General features: G+C 38.1%; 1 protein-coding gene across 2 annotated transcripts in view; it reads left to right on the forward strand.

The window, feature by feature from the left end:
• Positions 1 to 22392, forward strand: part of SGSM2 (small G protein signaling modulator 2) — a 177156-nt gene that overhangs the window by 100355 nt on the left and 54409 nt on the right. For both annotated transcript variants that reach the window (XM_072429801.1, XM_072429795.1), the window contains exon 3: positions 3035 to 3197. In XM_072429801.1, the coding sequence (XP_072285902.1) occupies positions 3035 to 3197 (163 nt within the window). The remainder of the gene's footprint in view (positions 1 to 3034; positions 3198 to 22392) is intronic.

Genomic DNA, 22392 nt, shown 5'->3' on the forward strand with positions numbered 1-22392 from the left:
ATACAATTAGTTTGCTGACCCGCTTTGGTCTGTAACACCCTTTGAAGGACTTTGCTTCCAATCTGTCTGTCTTCCCAGGACAATCCTAATTCGGGACTGCGAAGGGTGGGGGTGAATCTTCATATTTGGTGGCCATGCCCCAATATATGAATCATTTTGGAATGAGGTCTTGGCACTAAATTATTAGGACTACACAATATACCTGATTTTTTTTCTTAATGTCTATATTCCCTTGTGTGCTGACTCATTATTTAGTGTCTGCAGCATGATCACTTATTCCTACATTTTGCAAATCTCCTGTGTCTCACCATTTGAAAGAATTTTCCAGGAACTGGTTGCTTGTTAGTCTGCCTGCATGCGCATCAAGAGCTATTTAACCGAGTATGGATTTGTTAGGTCCTCTTTGAGAAGACAGGTGGGACCTTCACCAAACTATGTAATGGAATTAAGTCCATACAGGATGTCTATAATGTACAAGCAAACCTGAATGTTCTGTTTGACTGGGCAGCCAAGTGGCAAATGACATTTAATATTGAGAAATGTAAAGTTATGCAATTAGGGGCTAACAACATGCATTTTCATACTTCATACTGTATAGGGGGGATACATTTGGGGAAGTCAGGAATGGAAAAGGAACTGGGTGTTCTGGTGCATCATAGACTTAATATTAGCATTCAATGATAAGCTGCAATATCTAAAGCTAGCAAAGTACTTTCTTGTAATAAAAGTAGTAAAATAATAAAAGGAATGGAGAAGCTCAGCTATGAGAGATTAGCTGAACTGAATCGATTCTCCATTGAGAAGAGACATATAAGGGGGATATGATCACCCCGTATCAATATATAAATGGTCCATATAGAGAACTCTCTTCCCAATTATTCACCTCAAGATCATTTCAAAGAACAAGAGGGCACTCTTTGCATCTGGTGGAAAAGAAATTTAAGCTCTGGATAAGGAAGAGATTTTTCACTGTAAGGTCTGTGAAAATGTGGAATAGGCTCCCTCAGGAAGTAGTTTCAGCAACTACCATAGATTGCTTTAGGAAAAAACAGAATATAACTGGGTAATAAAGATTTAAAGTAAAGATAACAGTGACTGTTGATCCAGGAAACATCCGATTGCCTCATGGAATTAGGAAGGAATTATTTTCCCTGTTGAAACAAATTGTACCTGGAGTTTTTTTGCCTTCCTCTGGACCAACATTGTCTATACAGTTTTATATCTGGAATATGTTATTTTCCCTAGTGGTTGAACTTGATTGACTTATGTCATTTTTCAACATGATTTACTGTCACAATAACTGTCGGTTCCCACAGCGGTCCCTGCTAAACCGTCCTGCTGCATCCCGTGCCTGTACACCCTGTTGAACTGCTAAACGCAGCACTCTTTGTCTTTGGCTGACAGAACATGCAGTGGACGCATCAGAATCTGCGGTCGGGGCCATCTTATCATAATGTTTTGCACCAGCTGCCTTGATACCCTGCATTGCTCCCTTGTGATTTCTGACTTTGTCTGCCGCCTGCCCTGACCTGTGCCTGGAATCTGACTTTGTCTGCCGCCTGCCCTAACCTGTGCCTGGAATCTGACTTTGTCTGCCGCCTGCCCTAACCTGTGCCTGGAATCTGACTTTGTCTGCCACCTGCCCTGACCTGTGCCTGGAACCTGACCACGTTTGTCTGCTGCCTGCCCTGACCTGTAACTGGAATCTGGCCACGTCTTTCTTCTGTCTGCCCTGACCCTCGCTGGGCCCCGTACTGCATTCACCTGCCACCTGTCTCTACACCGAGGCTGTTCCACCCTTCTCCTCAGGTGGGGTCACCACAAGGGTCTTGACCTGGTGACCCCCAGCAGCAAAAAGCCCAGTGGTCTCCAGGCAACTGGCCCATCACCCCTTGCGGGGTGACCTGGTGAAGACCTAGTGCCACTTAAACACTATGCCTTTGATGATCCCGTGCTACTTGCCTGGGGAGATCCTGACACCTACTATGTATCAGTTGACTTGTAATCCCATCTGGTGGACATAATGTATTGCCATAATTGTTCATGCACTGCCTCTTCTAGGGTCAACTGCCTCCCTGTCTCTTAGTTTTATTTTTGTATGATCACCCTCTAACACAGGCTTCCATTAAACACTGGCCTTTCAGAAATTAAGCATTCATTATCCGCTGTTGTCACATGAGGAAACATGATGTGAGAAATGCCATACATAATTGGTGGTGTTCATACATGTAGACAGTGGCTGAAAATATGCTGCCGAAGGTCACTAGCACTATTAGGTCCATCTTGTAAATGGTAAAAAAGGTGAAAACATTTCTTCAACTATAATATCTTTAGCAAATAAATGTTATTTAGTCAGGGTTTATATATACTTTAATCTTAATATCTCTTTACACCTACTTTCATTTTTTCTTTGAAGGCACAAATATATTTAAGATAAAATATATCTAGCTTACCTCCAGTAAGCACTGGAAGGCAGAGATCAAGGCATTATTTGTAGCACAGTTTAATGTAAATGCATTAGGCTTTTGAACAGACATAATATAGTTTATGTCCACTGTTGAAATATTATTGTAATAATGATGCTGCTGGGCACTAAATCAAATCCACAGTAAGTTTCAATCAATAAAGACACATAAATAAATACAGTTTGTATGCCTGGATGGGAAATACAGTTCCAATCTAAAAACTGCTGAGTGAAAATAGAAAACAGTTGAGTAATTATATGCTTAAACACCTTAACTTGTTCAGAAATGTGTAGAGTAGCTTTTTGCTGGTTAGTACTTTTCAGTTTAAATGAGAACTCAGTTGTCATGGAAAAACCGCATATAATTTTAGAAGGTGAATATAAGGAGGGAGCTTGGGATTCAAGTGATGCCTAAAAATATGAAATGAAATAAATATTGTGTAAATACAGACAGGGATTTTAACCTTTCTAAACTTTGTCCAACTTGTTCCTTATATGTGTGCCCTTGCAGCTATTTTATAGTTCTCATTTTCAGTCTGGTATCATAACAAATTGTTTTCTTCTTCTCAGGTGTGGTGGAAGCATGCCTTCTGCATCTTTTGAAGAGAAGGGCTGCAGGATTCTTACGGAGTGATAAAGTTGCAGCTTTGTTCATGAAGGTAGCTAAGACATGTGCCACTGCTGCAGATATATGCAAGAAGGTGCAAGACTTACAACAACAGGTGGAAGGCAGGTAAGATAAAGCAAAGTATTTATTACTTATGTTGATTATTGAATAGGGCAAGGCAAGATAAAAATCCACATAGGTTCTTGTTTGCTGTTTGGGTATCATAAATGTATAGACTATGAAATAACTATCATTTGACAAAATGCTGCATAAAATTATTTTAAATTACAGGTTTTTTAAGCACAGCTATTTTACAGTGACATTATACTTATATGAATAAATCCTTTTTATAGGCCCATCATATGGCTTTGTCAGTAAGATGCTGGGGAGTAGAAATAACTTCCAAAGGGTAATAGCCCATAATGTTTTCATACAGCATATTTTCCCTACTTTCCTATGTTTAAAAGCTGAAGCTGCTCTATAGGCAAACAGCTAAATTCACAGATTATTAATAATGCAAGGGATTTGCATTTCTGTTCATCTAATCCTGAGATTAACACAACATAGTGCTGTCTGGTAGGACAGGAAACCTGGTTTTTCTCTGCTGCAATTAAACAATACCTACAGGCCTTGTCCCTTCCCAGCTTGGTATTGCACTATAAAAGGAGAAACAGTGGATTTTTTATCTAATTTCTTTGTCCTCCTTCTTTTAACAAGCTTCTGTACATGGATTGTCTACCAAGCCAAATATAGGTTCCTAAACTAAACACACAACTAAACATACCCAAATCACAAATACATAATAGTAGCACATCACAAGACATAATAATTTACAAAGAATTAACACTCTGCATGTAGTAGAGTACATCCTTCCATGTTTACCTAATACCTTGCAAGTACATTAAACTATATTAACCCATCTTAAGTTAACTTTTAAGTACATTAACACATCTCAATTCACACAGAACAAATAAACAAGCTGTTTTATTAAACAAATATATATTCCCTTTCAAGCAGATCTAAAGTGTGAATAGCATATCAACTTTCTGGCCCAGTAAAACAAAAATCAATTTAAAGTGAAAAGCTATGAATTGAATCCCTACTGTGTTTTTGAAAAATTCAGAGATGTATACACCTGGAGGACCATGTGGGTGAAATTGAATGACCAAATGTACTGCTCTGCCAGTTAGGAACCACTGCTTTCCATGAGTTCCAACAATGCATATTTAGAGGTATTGCTCTAAATTACCAACCACTTTTTATATATTTCATATATCATACCTTTCATGTGTATTGCATTCTATCATTTTGCTCATATTCAATGGACTAAACTGCAGCATGTATTTAAACAAAGCAGTAACAATACAAAGAAGAAAAGTAGTGGCCTCATTTATCCCCTGGAAGAGTCAGTTACAAAACTCTCCTCTCCAGTTTTCTGACAGCTGTGAGTAAAAGAGTCACCCGAACACAGGGATCACAGCCAAATTTAATAAGAATGACTCACGAGGTGTGACTGTGCTTTCTAGTTTATTTCCCAGCAGTGCCACACAAGGTGATGCTCAATTCAGGTTCAATATGATGTTTTTGCTAATTCGTGCTTGGTGCTCACGTTGTTTACTGTTGTGTTAAAAGAGCCTTCATATCCATGTCAAAAATGAACAATTTGTACGTACACTCTCTCAGAGGACACAGGGCAACAGAAGCTGTGTGGCAACACTGAACGCTTCATCTAAAAGTGATCCTGCCATATAATACAAAGGATATGTTAAATATTTATCTATCCTAATTTCCATTTGCCAATCTTTTTCGCATTTTTGTAAATATGCGTACTCTATAGGTAAATCATTAAAGTATTTAATGATTTATAGTAATAATAGAAATCTGATAAAAAATATCAATTTATAATAAGTAATGTTTTTAATCTTTTTTTTTTTTAACCCAAAAAATGATCATATATAAACACATCGTCCTTTACCATGTATAGTTTTCGTAAGCAAATCATCATTTTGTGAATATTTTGCCTTTATTACCAGGGTTTTCTGCCTATTGCATGCGTACAAACCACTTCCTTACATTAACCATCAGCTTTATCAGACTGCTCCATTGTGAGCTCTGAGGGTTTCCGGATAGACTGATAAGCACCCCAAGATACGACTTAAGGAGCTCATACAATGGGCCTGATTTATGAAAGCTCTCCAAGGCTGGAGAGAATACACTTTCAGAAGTGAAGCTGGGTGATCCAGAAAACATGGATTGGATTTTTGAAAATCATTTGCTATTTGCTAGCAAACGTTTTAAATCCTGGACCAGATCTATTCCAAGTATGCTTCACTGATGAAAGTGTATTCTCTACAGCCTTGGAGAGCTTTCATAAATCAGGGCCAATAGGCTGACAATGATTTTGTGCATTGCAAGGAAGCAGCTTAGCATTGCTTGCTTTGATTTAGTTGCATATTGTACATTACTTGCTTAGTACTAAATACTAAGTGGCAGATGTGCCCTAACCCTCCAGGTTTTAGAATACATTCACATAAATAAAAGTGCTAAAGTCTTTTTCCACTTGAACACGCCCTTATCAATCAAGCCTTACCGTGTTTTACCATCACTAATTTTGCCTAACACACTGCACTTCAGGATAGATTTGTTTTCTGGGCACTGTATGAATGAATTAGAATAAACTGCAACACACATAAGCAGCATGCCGTTGTATGTTTATTTTAACACACATTACAATACACATTAACAGGCATAAGTGTGATTAAAGCTATAATTTTAAGGGGGGTATAAGGTAAGAATTTCCTCCCCGCTAATACAATTGACCTAATGAGAAAGTAGCTTACCATATTACTTCCTAATCGGGGCGGTGATATCACATTTGAAGTATGCACAATATTTAGATTGGCAGGCAGTGGGTACACACAAAGACACCAATAGGTCATATATTGATAATCTATATTCATCATAAACTTGTTACCTCACAGCCACCAAATCAAACTTTTTTCCCTAGTATGTTTTCAGCCCATCTGAAGGGTGTTTGGATAATGCATGTTAATAGTAATAGTGTATTAAAAAGGCAATGTGATAAATGATGCATGATTGCAATGTGCTTTTGAGGGTATGATATTCATCCTCTAAATGTGTAAACGTTTTTATTACTACAAAAATTGTCACATTAAAATAAAAGTATTGTTCAGGTACCGTGAATCCTTCAATAAATTACCCAGAAGATGATCCAAGCTGTTTATAAGCTTATTTGCTTCATTTATAGGCTTCTTAACATAAAATTCCTTTAAGTGAGATAATAGCGGTTGAGTAAAATACACTGCCAGCCACTGCAGCTCTGTGAAGTTAATGAGCTGATGTTGTCGTTACGATTGGAAAATTGACCAAACATGCAAGAAATTCAATAGCTATTTTTTCTTGACAACCTACCCGCAATGGTTTTGTTTTGCAAACTGTTTTTAGGGAGTGAATGGAAGTTAAAACTGAATTCTAAGCAGTGAGGTTACAGTATCTGGTAAAAATAAAATAATGGAAAACATTTTAAATAGACATTGATGTGTCTTAATGTAAGACCTTCAACATTTAACAGTGGTTTTTACAAAGTACTCACTGTGAACATTCCTACAAGAGGATAAAAAACAATGGAAATGCTTCAAAAATTTTCTGGTGCTCCCTCATTTTCCATTCCCATGCTGGTGTTTGTCCTGTACCAGGTTTAGTGCAGTCTTCAGAGCCTGTATGTAAAACCTAGCAGAGGTGCCTCCATAAACTCTAAATTTCTGCTATTCCTAAATCTTCCATCTTAAAGTTTAATATTACTTAGCTTATTCACACTTAACTAATTTGCATTCCCATCTCACTCATAAACTGGAAGGATTCAATTTTTACTTTCAGCTGCCAATTTTTGTTAAATATCCGGTATTCCAAACATCTAGCTGCTGTCCTATTTCTTGTGTTTTAATTTTTTTAAGCATGAAAAAAATAATGTCTCTACTGTCTGTGTCTTCTTACCTGTCCTGCTTGAAAAAAAAAATCTTTGCTGCTGATAATGTCCCAGTATCCCCAGCTTCCAATACTCATTGCATACAGCTTAATTGCATTTTTGACATCTTTTAAACATCATATTCAATCGCCAACTCCTTCCGTGTTTTCGTCTTTTTCCTCATTTGCTGAATCTTGCACTTCCTCACATATGGGACAAACAAAACATTTGTTGTGCCCTTGGTGTGTATCCCACTTTGACCATTCCTATTTCTGCTGCTTGACTCACCCCCCTTGCTTCTTCATGCACTTTGTCTTTCCTTATCATTTATTTAACTAGGTGCCTGTTACTCAAAAATAAATTCTGACATACAAAATTATGTTTACTGTATTCAGTACAGTATTCATGTTTTTGCTTCTTAAATTCTAGAAACTAACCAAAGAGCAACTTCCACTATCTACATGACCATCTCATTTTCTCCACATTTGCTTTCCAGATTTTTTACATCCCTTTATCTTTCTCTTGACTTCCTTCTTCTAAAGAAGACTTTAAAAATGGGTGATTCTCAAAAACTCAGAATTTTAGAATCAGCAGTCATGTTGAAGTGCATGAAAATCTAAAAATAGTGGGTAATACCCAGCTATTGTGGGTGTTGGATAGGTATTTTTTTTTAATTGTATTTTTATTGAAAGAACATTTTTATCAATGGTACAGTGAAACAACTGAAAAGAAACAATAAGTCAGTACCAAAACATAAAACTTACAAAAAACAATAATACATTTCTGATTATAACACGTTACCTGAGTTGAACAAAAGTGGGACCCAACATCCCCAGAGACCGAGGGAGGCCTGGAGAATAACCAGGCCCAATCCACGGCCAGGGTGCATCAGCAATGGTTAACAAAAAAGTTCAAATGGCACTTATCAAATGTCATAGAAAGCACTGTCCATATATTGGATTACAAAAGAAACAGTTACATTGGTACCACAGGAACTGACTCAGGAACAATAAAAAAAGGGTGTGACAATATCAAATACACAGTGATCAAAGGATCAACTGGGTAACATAGCATAGTAATTGTCCCAAGCATCCCAGACCTTCTCAAATTTATGCACAGTGTTCCTAATAAGGGCTGTAAGATATTCCATAAGACGGATCTCCTGGATCCACGCGTAGAGATCCTCCATTGAGGAGGGTAAAGCCATTTTCCATCTGGTGGGAATCAATGTGCGAGCTGCCGCAAAAATTTGGGATACCAGTTTCAGAGAACGACAATTCTCTGTTGGGGAGGGTTGACCCAGAAGATGGGTGAGAGGGTCCAGAGAAATATGTTACTGGGTCACATCTGATAATATTTTGTTTACCCAGAACCAATACACATGAATAAGTGGGCAGAACCAAAAAATATGTTCTAAAGTAGTCGACATTAGGAAACAAATCAGTGGAGTACATCTGGTGTATGATACCATCTGAGTAAAATTTTATACAAATTTTCATTGTATAGTGTACATATGGAGCTCATATGTGCCACCTCCAAAATATCCAACCAATCTTCTGGGTTTAAGGTCTAGCCCAAGACCTCCTCCCATTTATGCATGTATCCAAACTTATGTGAGCTTCCATGTACCGAGTTATGCAAGAGGCGGTAGATGGTAGAAACAACACCCTTGGTGTACGGGCCCTCTACGACCAAGTAGGTATGGTCAAAATCTTTCAAATATGACAATACTTTGGCAAGAAATCGAGTTGTCCCACATTTGGAGCGTATAAGTTGCACAGGGTGATAGGAACACCTTTCAGGGTGCCATTTAAGACAAGGTATCTTCCTTCTGCATCAACTATGGAACGGAACAGTGTAAATTTAAAAGAATCTTTCAGGAGGATAGCCACACCACCTTTTTTTTCTACAGGGTGAGTTAGCCATATATGCCTGAGTGTAGAGTTTAGAAGCAAAGTTAAATGAGCCCTTATGAGACTTATGGGACTTTTGGAGACAAACATTTAAACTCTCTCAGGGCCAACTTCTGCTTTGTGTTAGAGTCCAGCCCCTTAACATTAAAAGACAATATTCTAGTAGCTATGGAGTCTAATAGAAAACCAGTATGCGGCATTAAAATCCATCAGCAGAGTAGAGCACTCTTGTGAGTTTATGCAAGATGCCACTCAAGGCAAGTCAGAGCCCAATATTGTTTAACACGGCAGCCCATAACATTGGGATGCAGAACCGAAAACACAACATAAGAAATAATCCAGTAGGTCTGTGGTTGCCAAGTGATGGTCAAGGAAGATCCAACACCCACCTGTCACTGCCACCTACAGCAGGGGGCCAGGGAACAAATATGCTTGGTGAGCGAACACACCCGAAAGGGCAGTCCACCCAAAGGGCCACAAGATAGAAACTGAGAAACCATACAAATGACATCTTAGTATCGGCCGGCACCGACCACAACCAGTATCACAGCATCGTGGAGGATCTAAAACACCACCCAGATATAACTAGGTGCAGCTCCAAGCCCCCCGCAGAGCAGCAACATAACCTGGGCATTTTACCCACAAGGCATTATGTCGTTAAAAGCAGAGCATTTAAGTAACACAGCAACAATATCATCATGACAAGTATGAAGCTGCAAGTAAGCAGGAAAACGTCTCAAAGCAGGATAATGTTAGATCCAATAAAACCCCTGTAGGGGAAGAAACTGCCTGTTTCTAAACTGTCAGTTTAGTGAGTCGATCAGGTGGAGGCAGAGATTCTCGAGGGTTGCCCATGGTTCTCTTCCTGGAAACCACTGTCTGCCACGGGAGAGCATGGGTGCAGAAGTTCCTCAGGCTCCCATCCTGGAATCCTTGAGCGATCTATTCCCAGATCTCTGCAGAAGGAAGGAAGATCCTCAGGATAACGGAGTGTGGTAGTTTTCTCATCTCGGCAAGCTGAGAGGCTAAACGGAAATTCCCATCTATATGGAATACGGTGGTCCCTAAGGACAGTCAGTAATGGCTGTAGTAAGCGGCGCTGTTGCAAAGTGTGCCACGATATGTCCTGATAGAACTGAAGAGAAGCTCCATCAAACTCAAGGTTGTGCATATTTCCGGCAGTGGCCATGATCTCATCTTTCAATTCTGCATCCGCTAAATGGCATATAACATCACATGGTCTGGTTGCCGTGCCAGGCTGCCTGGAGATTCAAAAGGCTCTGTGGATTTTAATCTCCTGAGGAGCCGGGCGCCCAAGAACCCGATTGAAAAATGCTTGCAAGACCGGATTGAGGTCATTATTTTGGGTTGCCTCAGGAAGACCCCGAACTCTGATATTAGTCCCCCGGCTTTTATTGTCCAAGTCCTCCATGAATCAGTAGAGTTCCCTGAACTTTTGATCACTTTCCCCAGCTTTATGTGAGAGGGCTGTTATGTCTTCTTTGGCCCCATGGGCATTTTCATCTAGATCATCTACTCTGCCGGCTAGAGATTGCAAGTCAGTGCGCAGGGCCCCAATTTAAGCACAACATGTCACTTGAACTTCCATGACTAATTTCTGAAAGTCCTTCTTGGTAGGTAAAGATTGTAGAGACTGTTGCCAAAGGGGACTGGGGTGCACTTCTTTAGGAGGGTGCCATTTATTGCCCCGCTTGGAGGGGTCCAATAATGCCACAGCCCTGGGGGTATGTTCATTTATATTGGCATCAGCAGGGAAGGCAGAGGGGATCACTGAAGCGTATCCTCTGGCCCCCCCTGCAGAAGTGCTAAGGACAGGAAAGGAGACCCCCTGTCTGAAAGCTGCAGGGACCATCTCTCCCAGGGATTCACACGGGGAGTCTGATGGCAGTGCTGTGTCACTATGGGGAGAAGTTTCAGAGGCGGTGATTCCCTCTGTAGGAGCCTCAGGACTCACCGGATCCAATGCTGGCAATCCCAGAGACCCTGGATCTTGGAAGGGGGAAAGCAAAGGATCCCTCCATCTGTCTAGGTGAATATCCGACTGCTGGCCACGGCTTGTAGGTTCCAGGATCCGTTCCCGTTCACCTCGCTGCCACTTATGAGGAGAGGGAGTCAGCACCATCTTGGGAGCCGAGGAGAGATCAGTGATAAAAGCCGGTATAGAGACCTGTTTGGGAAGCAGCTGAGATGTCGGGGTGGGGGGAAGCCTCCCCACTCTTGCCTTACATTGTTTGACCATGGATGCTTGAAAACGAGCTCAAGTTGCAGTGGATAGCAGTCTGCGCCAGCAGAGCACAGGAGTCAAGTGGCTATCATGCGCACCTGCCAAGTCACGCCCCCTGGACAGGTATTTTGATTGGTCAGGTCGGGAAGACGTAACTTCTGTGCAATATGCTTGCAAGAACATTGCACACAGGCAGGTGTGTTTAAGTGCAGAAGAGTCATTGCCTGTCCCTTCTGCAATAAAAACCCTGTCTGCTTACAATTTTGTAATTTGGAACCTCAATTCTGCTTTAAGATCCCAGACAGCAGCAGAAGCAGATTTACAACAGAACGTTTTTTTGGAGCAGCCCTTGGTCTCTTTCTCTTACAAGCCTTTAGGAAGTCTGGACTGCCAAAAATAACATTAAATCATATTTGGCTTGGGACATCAAAATTCATGAAATTTGGTCAACCATCATTCGAATTTTGGGATCTACTTTATTTAACACTCAAAAAAGTTCCTAATATCTCTCCCTGATTACACTGGGGAACACATTTTTTGTTGAGTTAGAGATCTTGTTTTTTTTACTAATTTTTGTGTGGTGAATCCAGAAATGACCCCAGTTATTACGATACAGGGTACCCTCCATTTTTGTCAAAAAACATACAAATTTTACATTTTTCCTCAAGTGTTCAGTGTTAGGACAAAGCAGCCGGATGCTCCAACAATAGTCAGCTATGATATGTACATCACATCTACCCTGATACTGTCCTTCCATGACCTTCAAATCTTGGTGGAATCGTTCACCTTGCTCATCATTGACTGCACCAAGGTTTATACCTTGGGAAGTTAGAAAAATTGGTTATGCAGAAAATGCACCTTGATGCTCATATTGCAACCAAGCATTTTGTAGCTCTGCAAGAGTTTCTGGACAGTTTCTGTGTAAATGTTTGCTTGTGTGTTTCCAAGAAAGTCCTTGACAATGGCTTTGAATTGATACCCAAGCATTCTTTTCAACTTCTGACATTGTCCTGATGAAATGTTCATCTTTGATGAGCTGCTGAATCTGTGGACCATCAAACACACCGGCATTTTTTTTAAATGACAGGCTAGGAAATGTCAAAATTAGGTACTTGAAATAGTCTCCTTCAGTTTGCAAAGCTTCAACAAGCTGCTTCATCAGATCCAGCTTAATGTGGAGAGGCAGGAATATAATATTCTTTCTATCAACAAGTGGCTTATGTAGAATGTTTGGATCACCTTGGCTTGGAGGCCAATTCCTTTCCAACTTATGCCTCTCACGAGCTTTTCTATCCCACATGCACAGATAACAGGGATACTTGGTGTATCCGCATTGCTGACCAAGAAGGAAGCATACCATTTTAAGGTCAACACAGATGACCCAATTGTGTTGGTGATATTGTAACAACTCAATGACTCTCTTTATGTCTGCATATTCTTCACAAAGAGAAACTTAATGGCTAATTGGGACTGACCCAAATATTTTGCCATTGTGAAGGAGAGCACACTTTAAGCTCTGCTTTGAGCTATCGATGAATAGTCGCCATTCAGTTGAGTTATAGATTGGAATTCCCAATTCCTCCAATAAACTAGGTATGTTATGGCAATACACAAAGCCACTGTCAGTTCTAAAGTACTGCTGAAATCCAATTTCTGTGGTTCAAAAGTACAACACTTTTGTTCTTTTTCAGGTAAGTTTTTCTCACGCAGTCTTAATGCTAGGAGTTCTGAAGCCTTCTTTGATAGTCCGAAATCACGTGCCAAATCACTCAACTCATGCTGGTCAAATCCCTTATGGACAGAGTCCTCTTCAATTGCAAACTCTTCATCATTGTTGTCACCTAGTTCATCACCATTGTCATGTTCTTCATGAGAGGGTAGTGTAAGGAAAACCGGCACTGGGATTTTATCTGAATGAGCCATTGGGCGTATAACTGATGGTAGACTAGGATATTTTTCTTGGTATGTCCTGAATTTTTCACATTACAAAAGTAACAGTGACTGAAATAATCTCCTGGCTCTCGCCAAACCATAGGTATACCAAATGGCATCTTATCACGTATTACCTTTGTCCACATCCTTAAACCCTGGACACACGTTTGCACACCTTATGAGAGGCCCAAGACTTATCTTGATCACCAAGTTTACCTTTGAAATATGTGAAATAGGCTTGCTCTACAAAGGTGCTGATGTTGGCCTTTTGACTGGGAATGGTGAAACTGCCACACAACAAAATGAATCAGGGTTTTTTAGCCACTTACGATGGGAAACAGCAGAGCCAGACATGATGTGAAAGAAAGGAAATACGTGTAAGTAGAAAAATACATTTTGCCTATTCACTACGTAGAGAAACGCACAACCTCTGACCACACTGTCTTGCGTTTAAATGAATAGCCTATACAAATCCATGCTACAGTAATCACATTAATATAGGCTGTAGAGAAAACACCTGACGTGATAGAAGAAAACTAACTGCACTTTCAGAATCAGCACACCTATTTTAGTGTAATAAGTTTAAAAATTGACGTCAACAATCTACAAAATCAACAAAATCTATTGTGTTAAACACCATTACCTTATATGTTTTAATTAATATTTCCAATACACTTTCCTGTGGAATTAAGGCTTAGACAAACAGGGCTGTCTGCAATGGCATCCTGGTATTGCTGTATGTGTTTTGCTAATAAGATATCTTGTCACTGGAAACCTTTGAGCTATTGATATGGATAAATCATTTTATAGTGATGTGAAATTACAATACAACTTAAAATTATATGTTATACCAATTGCTAAAAAAATCAAATTTTAAATTTGATATTATTACTAACTACTCTTTGCTTCACTCTGCAGCCAAACACTTAAAATGTATCTACTGCACAATCTTGGAAACAGTTTGTAGATGGGATTTCACAGAATACCCATTTTCAATAGTGTGCTAAAATCTTTACAGTGTACGTAGTTGACCCAGAGGGTATCTCACTCTTTCAGGGATTTTATTTTGAAGACATTTTCTTACACAGAGCAGCAGATAATCAGAAAAAGTCAGTCTGGCATTTCCATCTTTCAGTGATATCTGTCAGAGCTTTACTACGCACTCGTAGGCAGAATGCCTAGGGTGTTAAATCTTTTTTTAGGTTTTAATGTACAAAGAATTGAAACATTAAGAATTGAAACAAGCAATAAAGGAAGAAGAGATTTCCCCTCAAAAAAAACATTTCTCACGCCTACAAAAATTGCTGATCTCAAATAGAGGCTGAGACTCAAAAAAAAGTTGACATTTGATCATTTATCCATACTTCATGTTTTGCCTCATTAAAACACACTCAGTTAATTTAATCCAGGTTTATTATTGGAACTACAGTAAATTGGAAAAGAAATCATCAGAAATCATCATTTTCTGAGACTTTAGTATGTTTGTTATTCTGTCACTAATAAAGCAGTGGGTATTATTAGATATATTAGGTGTTTCAGCAAGAAAATTGATTGAGCTAGATATTTAATATACACCAGAACTTATTTTCCATGAGATTTAGTGTAACTGGATAGAAGTCATTTTCCATTTTGTTTGTAACAATAATACTTCTATTTAGATAATTAGCTGAGACAAACTCAGTTTTAATAAGTGCAAACCTAATCTATATAAGTATCCACTAAGTACATTGTAATTGTATTGTAATTTTTGTAATGCCTAATTTCTTTGGATAAATATCTGCTAAATATCTGCTATCTGCTAAGCAGAACTTTCATAGAAAAAAAAAAATACAAAAACACTTACCTTTAATTTTGAAGCCCTGAATACCTCTGCAATTTGATTGAAGTAGGTCCTGCGTCATCCTGGCTTCCTTTTTCTTTCCAGCACAAACTGGACAGTGGGGCACCGCTTTCATTTTCTGCTTACATCACCCAATCTTTATATATATATAAAAACACACAATTTTACATTATATAAAAGGGTTATCCACCATTTTATGTTAATAAAAAAAGCCACCACATGTTAAAAATGTGGTAATAGGTGTGTTTTAACTGGTAATTTAGGGTAATGTGGAAGTAAACTGGGGGGAAAAAAAACTCACTCACCTTTACCTTCGCAAATCCGTCGATTTCTTCAGGGGTTTCATGGATCAGTTCCTGCATCGTCTCAGTGTCCTCCTTCGTCCTAGTGCGGAGGAAGCGCCGGGCGCTGCCATCTTCTTTCCCATTCTTCCTACGTCACCCGATCTCACACTGCGCAGGTGCGAGATCAGGTGATGTAGATGGGAAAAAAAGAGTGCCCCTCTCACTGTGTATGCGTATCTACCCCTTTATGTAAGGTAAATGTTTTAGTTTAGGTCTGCATTAAAGTAATCCTGGCTTGAAAACTATAGGGAAGCTACCATAGCCGAAATCCTTTTTAAAATGTTACTTGGCTGATCCTGGTTGTTACTTGGCTAATCAACTGGATTCAAAACTTTATAAGTCACTGGTTGGAAACAAGTATGCAGATCAAAAGTGTCTGAAGAAAGACCTTATTGTCATACTTGTTTATTGTATGGAGGCAAGGGGGCCAAAATTCCAGATTGGAAGCATTTTTACAAGGAGTCACAAATGTTGGCTTTGGTTATGACAGTTTACCTTCAAGGAATTTGAAAAGAGCATATAGCTAATATGGTAACTAGATTTTGTAGGCTTGATATTTGCCTTTTCTTTGAATAAGTAGTTATAAAATTAAATGGAAAAAAAAAATAATCATAGGACTTCCATCTTAACTCTGCATACTGTATGCTGACTGTGCTGTAGTTTCTATAGTTATTTTTTCTGTGCTTTTATCACACTGTGTTCCTGCAACCATCATATTATTATAAAACAAGACTCGTAGAAGTATTCCAACACTGATTATAGAAAAATCACTAAAAAATGAATGATATGCAGCGCTGACACAGGACCAATCCATAACAATATAATTAGTAGCGTGTTTTTTTTTTTTGCCTTCATTCTCCTTTTAATAATGACGAAATGTAGCTATATCTGGAGATCAAATTCATTAAGCAGCGTAGTTTCACCTCCTGCATACTTTTGTCATATAACCTGTAGAGTGAACATATTCACTCTGTGTGGGAGCAGCTTGGGTTCAAATTTTAGAGGTTCTACAGAAATGCAGAAGGAGAAGTGTAAGTGGAACTGTCACAAGTGCTAAATACATAATTAGCCTTTATGCCTGCAGTGTCAAAATGGCTCTGAAACAGTTTGTAGACATCTATTCAGTCTGCAGGCAATCGATATCACAGATGTTCCATTTTTACGTGGTGTGCAGGGGATTGTGATTGCCAGGTAAAAAAACGCAAAACTTTTAAGAACAATGGCATCTAGCGTAACACGAAGCAGTGTTACTGTCTTGGAAACTGTCACCTGAGTGCTCTGCCAGCTGTCTACTTGTCAGAATGAGTCTCATAATTACAGCTGTTGTGTCACTCTCTGGGGCTCCTTGCTTCATTGGAATGATTTCAATTCCCTCGTACAGCTAGAGATGACAATCCATTACTGTGGGATTCCTACAGTGTGCGTTATATATGCCATCTGATTTAAGTCGTAGAGCTGTCGGAATATTAATATCCACAAACATTGTATTCCTTTATCTGTTCTGGCCTGCTAAGCATCACGCATGGTTCATATATTCTCATTTATTTACACTCAAGTTAAAGGTATTGGGGGTGATATTTTTAGGGGAATCTTTGTTTTTATTTTGCAGCATTTAAACAACACAAATCACATTACATTGAACAAAGACATGTAGACGTGTAGACATGTAGACGTACACACCAGCGATAAATTTTGTTTGCTTGTGCAACCTTTAGTCTAATCTGGACAGTTCTGCCCCATAAAACCACCCCTGTCCCCCCAAAAATGTAAATTTTGGTTGTTTAGAAAATAGAAAGACTCACAGCTTTGGTACAAATCTTTGAAGACTAGGAGCTTTCCAAGTCCTCTGTAAGTCACATTCCAGGTGAATGCAGTCAATGAAGTGTTAGACTAAAGTTGGCCATCCACTAGAGAAAATATGTAAATGGCATTGGGTTAAAAGCTGGACTCTTGCAAGAATTTCCCTATGGGTCTAATTAATTCTAAAGGTGATGTGCAAACAAATTGTAGGCGTTTTTCTGCTTTGTGGCAGATACTGTGCAGCAAACCTAGTATAGGTTTGAAGAAGGTATAGGTTTGAAGAAGAAGGTATTTTTCATAATGGATTGGTCTGGGGTATTGGGCTTTTTGCATCCCCAGGAAGCAGTATACAAGTATTTCCAGGCTTCTGTAAGCACCTGCAGTTATTACTTTCTGGCAGATTATTTATTATACCATATAACCCAAGTCACACAAATGTTATGCTGAGATCCCTCAGGTATTCTACAATTGGTTATATTGACTACACAATGCAATGTGAGAAAGCCCGACTGATTTAAAGTTAACCGTGCCATTCCTCATGGTATCCTATCTGACAGTATGTGCATTAGATGCTGTTGAAAGCTCCTAATTGCTGCTTCTTCAATGTCACATCTTTAACAATCCTTACATAGCTGAATTATTCAATAAAAAAAAAAATTTTCAGCCACTGGAGAAAATAAGGGCGAGGAAAGCTCAATTAAATGTAGGTGAAAATGTTTCCTGCATTTAGCCACTTAGAAAGCTGTGACATGAAAAATGTGAGCAACAGAGGTGCATTGGTAAACTAGGGGAAATGACCATTTAAAGTGCTGACCATTTGCTTTCCAGTCTGGGTCTGCTAGGAGATAATGAGATCATGAGCCTGATTTATAAAAGTACTCCAAGACTGGAGAAAATAGATCATCATGGGAGAACCTAGATGGTCCAGCAAAAACATGGAATAGATCAATGTTTAAAAACATTTGCCAAATAGTAGGAAGTTATTTTAAGAACTCCATTCTAGGTTTGCTGGATCACCCAGGTTCTCCCACGATAGTCTACCTTCTCCAGTTTTCGAAAGCTTTAATAAATCAGGCCCAATACGTTTAATTAAAAAAAAAAAGGCACAATTTACCGATAATATACATATGTATGTAGAAGTAGATGTAAATCCTAACCACATGAGCAGAAGTTACATCATCAGTGACTGCCCAGTGATTGGAGAGGACCGTGGTGAACTCAGAAGGCAAAGATAGCGACTTATAGGATGCAGCAGTGACAGAATCCTGCACCTGTCATTGTTGTGCAAATAATAAGTTGTTAGTAATTGTGTGCCATAATTAGCACACACCTGTGCATATTTACTTATTGTGGCAAAAACTCACCCCACCAACAACTTTAGTCCTGCTTTAAGATAAAAAAAAACAATATATATAGGGAAGGGGAAGATAACACTTTCTTTTGGTAATTTTACCTTTCATTTTTTTTCTATGCAAAGTTTAGATAAAAAAAGTTTGTAAATACCTTTGCCTGGAGGAAAATAGATAAAAAGATATTTATATATTTGCCCCACCTTTAAATCTGTTACAAATTATTGCAGGGTATTTTTTAAATTTCACTATTTTTTAATGTGACAGAAAGGTTTTTTTTATAAATAATTTTAAAAAACTTAGCAGAAAAGTAAAAGCTAAAAGAAAAAGCAGGTGCAATAGTCAATCAGAGCATATTGGGGTTTAATCTGATTTTATAAGAGGTTAAATAGAGAATTTATTTGGAGTCTATTTATAAAGCAGTGAATCTGACATTCTTTGGTGGATTTGGTGGATAATCAATCACCACCACTGAGCACACTTGGACTTGATTCTCCACCAGAGAATGTCAGCTAAATGTCAGGTTCCTCAGTTTATAAATAGATGCCTTTGTGTCTTTATTTGTAAGGTTGCTTTAAATGACATTATGTGATATTGTATGACATAGGACACTTCTTTGATTTGCATATGAAACAAATTAAATATGAAGTAACAATAATTTTAAAATATATCTTTACTCATAGATTACAGTTGGGAGACAAGGCACAGTGTTGTCAGCCTATAAAAGGAAGTGCCTGAAAATAGACCATGGCAGGATATCCGGGTATTATTTTAATGGAAGCTGTTGATACAAAAAAGATTTGTAAAGATATAAAAAATGTACTTTTAAAATTAAATTAGCTTGTTAAAGCTTATTTGCAATTTGAATAATTATGTTTTTATCTAAATTAATACATGTTTGTATTTCCATATACTGTCATATCATAGCTACACATACAACTCCCTTAGCCTTGGCAAAACCTCAAAGACAATAGTCTATTCTTAATATTCTTCTGAGATATATCTTCAGAGCTTATTTTTTAGCAACTAACAGAGGCAATTAATCTAATTAAAGCTAGAGATGTTTTGTTTGAGGAAACATAACAGATTCTGTCAAAATTACCGTCTGCAAAATGAAAAGAGCCACAAAAGAGCATATTGTATTGCATTGACTTTTGGTATCTTGTAATCCTCATATGAACTGATGATTATTAGTTTATTGGTGTAAGGTTTGTGTATTTTAATGACTTACTAACAATTCAGTTTTCATGCTAGCTACCTTTGTAATATCCTACAATTTTAAAATTTATTCACAGCAGGTAAACACTGAGTTGAAATACACGTGAGTTTATTGTTTTATGTGCCAAAATATTTGAAAATGTTTACAGTTTGATAATTCCAACACCCCGTAGCCAGTCAGGTGACACATTTATTTCCATTTACTGTCACTGATCAGCACCCAAAGGTCTGATGTATATTCATATACTATTAAACTACTACAAAAGTTACACCACACATTGGGCTATTTCGGACCTATAGTTGACTGCAGTGTTCTGCCACAGGCTTAACCACAGTCCCAAATGCTCCTATTGAAATAAATAGGGGTGGTTTAAAAGAATTGTGTGGTGCATTGCGGTGCAGATCCTGCACAAAAGTTGCTTTTGGTCACATGGTTGCTTTGTGTGAAGAATCACACTGCAACCACTAGGACAACATGTTAAAATTTGTCATCCTGTGGTGCGGTTTACCACTTCTGGACAAATCATCAGCATGCTCTGAACCTTTTAGTGGCTAACCTCACACTTTTTTACTACAAGTGTAATAGGAACCAGTCTCTCATCTTCTTCATATTGCATTAGTTATTCTTGAAAGCTAGTAAAGGCTGCTGTGATTGGTGAAAACAACCTTAACATTTCCTACATACTTAGTGCTAAGCCCTCTGTGCCATCTCGGAAAGTGGAAAGGTATAAGGGTAAATCTCATTGCTTAATATGGATCAGCTACAGATATGGTTTTATATACTATGGAACACTTTTCAAGTCACTAATTGAAACAGTGGGGTAGAAGGGTACAAAATATGCACAACGATTTCAGTTTTCTTTTAAATTTATTTCTACCTTGTAGAATACAACTTAACATTTTGCTTTATGTATTTAAGTAATAACCTCATATTATGGTTTGGCAGCTATGAATAGACTCTAGATTTTTACAGCCTGAGGTGAACTCTTTTGAAGATATAGCGTATGAACATCTGTCCCTTGAGGTCACGTAACCACCAATGAGACTGGATAAGACACAGTTGGATGCTTCCCACTTTTTCTTCCCTCTCCAGCCAACCCAATCGTTTTTCTAAGTTTTGAATATAGTGGGTTGCCTAAAATGGGAGTTATATAAATGCTAGGTGCACTTTGGGAAGATGCACCTATACACATTTATTAGCCTGGAAACAACAGGAAATAATGAAATCTCTTCCATTGAAGCACAGGTTTAAAAACCCCTCCTACATCCTAGTCAAAGTTTATTGCCCTCTGTTTCTATTTAGAGTCCTTCTTCTAACATTCTGTCCTAGAGACACTGGAATGGAAATAAACTCTGACACATGTTCTATCTTTTTCTTTTATGTCCATAGCTTAAAAAATTGTTTAGCTGGAGTTCTAATTTAAATGGAGCTTTATTAATAAGTTCATACCTCTTATGACTAATGTTAATATCTGCCTTGTACAATTCTGTCTGAGTATCCATAAATAGTAAAGCAATGAAGAATCATTACACAAAGTCACCTCTGTTTTATTAAAACTATAAAGTTTCATTTCACTTTATTCTGAAGGTACATTGGCATAAATTTATTTCAATCTCTGTTGGTCATAGCGGACTGAAAAATGTATCAGTGAGACTTAATTTACAGCTAATATATATATATATTCATCAAAGGCAAATCTGACACCCTATGGAGATGAAAAAGCCATATCTACTGATGACTGTCTTCTGATTAAAACGTCCCCTTGGGATCTCAGCAGCTTTAAACTTTGAGTTGCCTTAAAAGTTTAAAATAGTAGCAGTAAAAAAGTCTGGAAAATAACCCCTTCCCTCCTGCTCTGTTGCAAATGTGCTATGTTTAGAGGGCATAATGTCTTTTATCAATTTGCCTTTAATGGAATAAATATATTAACATTTTATAACTATGCAGTCTAGAAGTAAGCACTCTGCAATCACCTCCGGAATAGCCCTTACTGAAGGCCTGTATGGTCATACTTAAACTAGTTGTATTTAAATACATTTAATGATGTACAGTATATATAAAATATTTAATGTATTCTTTCTTTTGAATCTACCTAGAGTCCCTGGAGCTTTAAAGCAGAACTAAACCCCAAACAAAAACTGCAGCCAGACATGTCCATTCTGCAATAAAATGTCATTACCTGACACATCACAATTTTTAATTGCGTTTATGTGTCACAGTTCCACTGCTAGCGGCACAATCTTTTTTCTTCTTCTTTTCCTTGTTTCGATCCTGATTGCCCAGGCAGAGATGATATAACTCCTTTCTGCAATAAACCCCCGCCTGATTGCAAATTTTAAAAGCAGAACTTTCGATCCATTTTAAGGTTTGCAATAGACTTTTAAAGAAAAGTTAGAACACATGCAGGCATCACAATGTTCATAAACTAAGAAACTGCCAGTACCCACAACAGCCGGGGTTTCCATCAAACCCACACATTCCCCTAACATCTGCTAATGTTTCCTTCAAATTATGTAAATGAATTTTCATTAAACATTTTGTGACTAATCATTTTTAGTTAACTGGCAAAAGTGACAAACTTTTATTATGATGTATATGAACATAATGTTGGGTAAGTGAAATATATTATTTATACTTATAAAATGATTAACATTGATTTGTGACCAGACGTTTCTGATATATTTTGCTGTCTTT

This window comes from Pyxicephalus adspersus, chromosome 1, assembly GCF_032062135.1.
Source record: "Pyxicephalus adspersus chromosome 1, UCB_Pads_2.0, whole genome shotgun sequence".
NCBI lineage: Eukaryota > Metazoa > Chordata > Amphibia > Anura > Pyxicephalidae > Pyxicephalus > Pyxicephalus adspersus.